Source organism: Helianthus annuus, chromosome 13, assembly GCF_002127325.2.
Source record: "Helianthus annuus cultivar XRQ/B chromosome 13, HanXRQr2.0-SUNRISE, whole genome shotgun sequence".
In the NCBI taxonomy this organism is placed as follows: domain Eukaryota; kingdom Viridiplantae; phylum Streptophyta; class Magnoliopsida; order Asterales; family Asteraceae; genus Helianthus; species Helianthus annuus.
In genome coordinates this window covers 121,598,164-121,604,377 of record NC_035445.2, presented here as the reverse complement: position 1 = coordinate 121,604,377, position 6,214 = coordinate 121,598,164, and the positions used below count along the sequence as shown (strand labels likewise).

Genomic DNA, 6,214 nt, shown 5'->3' with positions numbered 1-6,214 from the left:
CGCCTGTTTTGATTGGCGAGAGCTAAATTTGAATTTGTGGCTTAGATATACGTTTCATCATCATTTCGTATAATTTGTTTCTTTCAATACTTTTAGTTGTTATGCTTTTTGGATTTATGTTACTGATATTGATTATAATGACAATTTGAGACTTTTGAGTTGTGTTTAATTGATAATGATCAAATATTAGTATATACCTTTTGGTGATATTTGTCATCAAGTTCAACTCATTCCAATTTTTAGCTTAAGTAGATGGAGTTTTAAGCATTCTGCCACAAAACGAACACCTGCGCAAAAGCAAGACATAGTGTCGATCTGCAACTCGCACCCCTTACCGCTTACTCTCCGTATCAATGGTAATGGATCGGGTGATTGGGCTGCTAAAGATATTTAACAAGATTCATGCTACTATCATCTTACATATTGATGTTGCATCATTTGACTGTTGCTTTTCACCGAACGAAAGTTAATACTATTTTTTTGGAATTTGTATAACCATTTCAGGTTATGATCTTTCCTTACCATACCAACCACTTTTTTTCATTTTCACCCAATGGTTCATTTCATTCCGTCTCTCAGTTTGGCATACCAAACACTACATAAGGTTGTGAGTCTATCGAGTTATACAATTAGGCATTCCGCTTATTCACATGTGAATTAAGCATTTGGCTCCTATGATCTTAATTTTTTAAATTTCCTTATCAAAAACTTCAAAAAAAGTGGTGTACACCACTATTGAGCGTCCCCCATTGACCAATCTCACGACCAACATGAAGGAGGTAAAAGCACGTGTCCCAAAGTAAATCGGGCCGCAATAGATTCTCACCTCCCACCGACTTTAGGTTTAGTCAGGGCAAATCCAGCTCACATTTGTGGGTTCTCAGGAACCCAGTGAATTTGAAAAAAAAAATGGAAAAAATTAGTGAGAAGCTTGTAGAATTAGAAAAAAATAGTGAGAGAATTAAAGAGAATTTACCAAAAGAAACCATTAGAATAAAATCTTGGATCTGCCACTGGGTTTAGTTAGTTCGATCTGTTTGGTTTGAGCACATTTTAATAATAACTTTTGTTTATACATTTCTGAACATTAAAGGGAAGATTAGTTATCCAGTTTGTCTATGGTGTTAATGCTGCCATTGTCATCAGTTTCTTACATTAACTCAAACCGGAAGAAACATGTTCTTCCATTCATCAGCATCTTATGATCACTAGTTTTACTTTTTTGGATGATTTTAATCTAGTAAAATTTTTAGTTGGATTAAATGCTTGCATTTGCTTCCTATGATCATTTAGGATCTAAGGTTCCAAATATGTGAACAAACATTGGTTATTTATGGACTTATAGTTGATTTAATGGGTGTATATTATCTATTTTTGTGGATGCTGAATAGTTAAGAATTTCATATTTTTTATTGAGAAATTTTATGGCAGTTGTATTCAGTTTAACAGAATATGTTATATTAAGGGTGTATATGGGCCAGTTTAGTTTGGTTTGGTTTTTACCATTAATCATAGCCATAACCGCAAGCTTCGGTTACAATTAATCAGTTATGAAGTCGGTTGTGATTCGATTTTAGTTGATATCGGTTAATTAACCAAGCAAGGTTTAAAATAAATAGGGGTGTGCATCGTTTGGACTTAGCTTGAGCTTTTTTTATAAGAAAACAAAAACTACATTTTATGGTTAAACTATTGATGTGAGATCTCTTTTAGTCGGGCAATTCTCAACCAAAAAAAAAAATTACTTAAGCCTCGTATGTTGGACGGTGGAACTTTCTAGTGTTGTACGAAAGATTCATATCACAGAAATAAAAGGCATCTACAAGGATATCATTTTGTTACTAACATATTTTTATCTTAGTGAAAAAACCCTCTATATGTGTAAAACATAAATCCATTATATTGACTTAAGCCTTAACATTACAACTTCGATTCGGTTCGGTTATATCGGTTTAACCACAACTTCATAACCAGTTACCATAACTGAATGGTAAGTTAAACAAAGCTTCATAACCATTGGTTATATCGATTCAGTTATATCAGTTATGGTTTGGTTATCGATTATATCGATTCAGTTAATTTTCTCACCATACCATTTTCTTAACATGAGATTATAGATGTATCCAACCTCTAATTTATCTTTCAATTGAAATTATATATTCTGAAATGGAATACAATTCACCATCACTGGGATTTAAACATCAGGTTGGTCAACATTCAACAAGATATATAATTAATCATGAACTAGAACTATTTTTTATTGGAAAGATTCATGAAGCAGGTGTCAAAACACTGTTCTAAATACTTATAAAACCATAGTTTCTCAATCCATAGGAACTATTTGAGCCTTGTTCATGTTCCAAGCATTTAGACTCAACATAGTAACACTCTTTGTGCCATTATTGAATACATAGAGCTTGGCGTGTTCATGAATCGCTAGCTTTGGATATACTCTAGCGGTGATACAAGCAAGTCCTTCTCCACCAAAACTTTCGACAATCGAATGATCTACCTACAAATTCGTAAAAGAGAATATTATGCCACAATACTAGCATCTACAACGTCAATATAGAAGTAGTAGTTGCGAAATAATGTATCATTACCAAGCTTCTTAGTGAGATCTTATCATGAAGAGGGTCCAAATCAAGGAAAGCTCCATATGTGCTTTTGTCCACTCCTTGTGCAATTGAGGACCTGAATTTATAACATATTATATATAACTTAATAAAGATTTTGACATGCCAAAATATGTATAAAGGTGTCAGCAAGCTTATTTGTACTAACGTCAACATATAAGTTTATGTGTTTTAGTTATCCATGTCAACCATATATAAGTAAAATGTTAACCTGCTTTGATCACTGCACATGAGCACTTGAAATTTGTTAGGACCTTTAAATACTCGAAAGAAAACCGCGGTTTGTTCTGTCAAGTTCTGTGAAGCGAAAACTAGCACGCCGAATGGACCATAACTCCCACTCGTAGAAACATTCTTTTGGTCACAAAGATGTTGTGGATCAGACATATCTGAATTTATTAGCTCTAAATCACTCAGATTCGATAGACTAAAAACGACTTCTATATCCGCCTGATAGACAAGTTCCATTAGTCAATATGTAATAAAACATGCGAATAAGTGTTAAGTTGTAGTTAAACAAATATATGTTGAAACGAGTCAGTTTCGCACACCTGTGAACCACTTATGCCTGGTACTTCAAGGAGGGACCCACCCTTCAGTTCTCTACTCTCCATATTCACTTGTTTTGCTCTTAGCTTCTTGATTTCCTCCACTGGCCACTGTACTAACTGTTTTCGAGTATCGCTAAGCCAAACGCTCCTTGGAAACGACTGAAACAAACTAAACAAGTGTTATAACTGGCACTGGACACATGTCCATATATTTCTGTGCGGTGTGCCTAAACGTACCCTACCCCATGTGAGAGGGAATATGTTTTTAATTGTGGGCCCCTCCCCCAAGTTTGTGAGAGTGGTACTTTTAGCAGCACCCTTTCTAGATTTGACCATTTGACCAAATTGAAAAAACGAAGTACCTGAAGGCCAGACCACCCTTTCTTGAAGGCATCCGAGGGATTATCACCTTCATTAACCCATCCCCATAACACCCTTCTTTTTTTCGCACCATCATAGAATGACTTTGATGCATAAAACCTCCCATAATCGTATTGAAGTTGTGTGTTGCTAACGTTAAAATCACTAGTAGCAAGGAGAAACTGATCCATTTGCGGATCATACATCCCGATGACATAATAATCATGACTATCGAAGCTTACTTTTAGCACATGCATTGTGTTATTCCCTTGAAAAGATGTATCAATACCATCTTTGCCAGTATTACTAACCGGATAGAAGTCAGGACATTCCCACATATTTGTTTCTCTCGAAAACTTCAAAGGTTTATCCGACCTGGTCCAGTTAAAACCGTCTGTACTATAATACAAAAGCGCGGTTGCCTGGCCCTTGATGATCTCACTTCCAATCACAATCCTCCATTTTCCATCTGGACCCATCCAAGCCGTTGAAGGGTCACGGAATTGGGACGTGTTGATGTCATTGACAGGGGTCAGAATAGGGTTACCTGACCATTTGATCCAGTCTTTTAGAAGGGGGTCAGAGCGGTTTTTGGGGAGGGCCAGGTTTTGAACCTGGGCGCCATCTACGTCTTGAGCGGTATAGAGAATTATCGGTTTTGAACCGTGTAGGATTGTGCTTGAACCTGTGAAGCAGCCGCCAATGTCGTAGGGTTCTTTTGGACTGAGAGCAGGTTCAAGAATAAACCAGTTCACAAGATCATGTGAAATGGAATGACCCCATGAAATGTTGCCCCATAGTGGACCCCCAGGATTGTACTGGTAGAACAGATGGTATACTCCATTGAAATACATTGGACCTTCAATATTTGTGAATAATAACATAAAAATTGTCAGAAAATGTATGGTGAAAAACAAGTTTATTTAGTGAAAGTAAGACTTACCATTAGGATCTATGAGTTCATCAGCAGCCAGTACAGATAACATGTGAATAGAAATTTATTAGTACATGATAAACAATCACAAAAGATATTGACTATTAACAAATAATAAATTTTTAATGAAAGTAGCCGTTAAAAAAAAAAAAACAAATAATAAAGAAAAGATATTGATACAGCAAGAGTTCATCCAGTTGTGTAAATTTAAAGAAAACATATACCATTCATCCAGTTTTTGAGAGGCTGAAAGTGAAAAGCAGTTCGGTAAGGCTGCAAATCTTCTGATGCATGAACTCCGACACCATTAACAACCAAAAGGATGCAAAAAGAAAGAACCCAGCCAGCCATCTCCTTTACCATCAATGGTCACCACACAGAATTAAAACACTTTTATGTGTCCTATATATACTTAAGAGTAAAATGAAATTTTATACGAAGAAGTTGTGAGAACTCGGCGTTACGAAAGGTCTTTAACAATTCTTTTTACCAAAAATCCTACAAAAATCAATTTTTCCAAAAATATAAAATAACTAGTTTTTTTTTAATTTACGGCAGCCGTAAATGCGGTAAAACAGTGATGTAATGCTTTTGTCATCAGCTTTTTACAACTGCTGTAAGTGGCCGAAAAACATCACTTCGATTTTTTTTTAAATTTTTCTTATTTTTTATGACAGTCTTTCTAAAGATTTTTATCTATTGGTATGAATAGAATGGAGGCAAAACTCGTACGAAAAAGCCAAGTTCTCTAAGTTCTCACAACTCGAAGTTATTATCCTTTTATCTTTATCATATATATATATATATATATATATATATATATATATAGGGGGATGGTTCAAATGAAAACCACTTTTATTGTGAAAACTCGAAAACTAACTAAAAAAGCCTAAAAAAACCTAAAAAACATACAAAATTTTTTTTTTTTTTTACAATTTTTTTTAGAAAAATCGCTACTTTTTATATATGGAAAAAAAAATTTCAAAAAAAAAAAAAAAAATTTTTTTGGTTGTACTGCACATGTGCACTAATACGGAAAGCCTAAACCACTTAACCCACCCCCCACCGACACCCCCCAAAAACCTAAACCCCCCACCCTCCCCCCCCCAAAAAAAAACCTAAATTCACCCTCCCACCAAAAGCCTAACCCCCCCCCCCCCAAAAAAAAAAAAAAAAAAAAAAAAAAACCTAAACCCCCCACCCCCCCCCACCCTCCCGAAAACCTAAAACTAAACCCTAAACATAAACCCGAAAAAAACCTAAACCCCCCCACCCCCACCCCCACCCCCAAAAACCTAAACCCCCCTCCCCCCCACACCCAAAAACCTAATCCTAATCCTAAACCTCCAAAAAAAACTAACCCTAAAAGCTAAACTAGAATAAAAAACTAATTTTAAGCATGTAATGCACATTGTAGTACATGTTATATTGCACATGTGCACTACTATAATAATAGTATTGAAAACAAGATGACACCATAAATCTTTTTTTATGTCATAAAAAATATGCTCGAATATACTTGAATGAAAGATAAGAAAATTTGTGATCTTATGGTGCCATTTTTGTTTTAAAATGATAACGTATGGAGAAATGGGAAATGTTTGAAAAGTTATATATTTTTTGTTCCAATTTTACCCCTCCTTCATTAAAAGTCTTCCCTCCCTCCTTTTTAGTGGGTTTTAGTTAGTTTTCTAGTTTTCACAATAACTAGTGGTTTTCATTTGAACCTTCCC

At 35.1% G+C, this 6,214-nt stretch overlaps 1 protein-coding gene across 1 annotated transcript; it reads right to left on the bottom strand.

Moving 5' to 3' along the window:
- Positions 1 to 2,157: 2,157 nt before the first annotated feature.
- LOC110899136 (beta-fructofuranosidase, insoluble isoenzyme CWINV3) lies at positions 2,158 to 4,883 on the bottom strand. The gene is made up of 7 exons (XM_022146013.2): positions 4,706 to 4,883; positions 4,491 to 4,499; positions 3,550 to 4,406; positions 3,188 to 3,346; positions 2,848 to 3,086; positions 2,604 to 2,694; positions 2,158 to 2,512 (listed from the first exon to the last, which is right to left on the bottom strand). Exons 1-7 carry the CDS (start codon positions 4,842 to 4,844, stop codon positions 2,324 to 2,326), a joined length of 1,683 nt encoding a protein of 560 aa, XP_022001705.1. The 5' UTR covers positions 4,845 to 4,883; the 3' UTR covers positions 2,158 to 2,323.
- Positions 4,884 to 6,214: the final 1,331 nt, after the last annotated feature.

Excerpts from the sequence above, each read along its gene's own strand:
- LOC110899136 (XM_022146013.2), bottom strand. The coding sequence starts at position 4,844 with ATGGTAAAGGAGATGGCTGGCTGGGTTCTTTCTTTTTGCATCCTTTTG. Across the intron at positions 3,347-3,549 it reads AAGGGTGGTCTGGCCTTCAG|TCGTTTCCAAGGAGCGTTTG; the intron begins GTACTTCGTTTT and ends AGTTTGTTTCAG. Across the intron at positions 2,695-2,847 it reads ATGTGCAGTGATCAAAGCAG|GTCCTCAATTGCACAAGGAG; the intron begins GTTAACATTTTA and ends TTATAAATTCAG.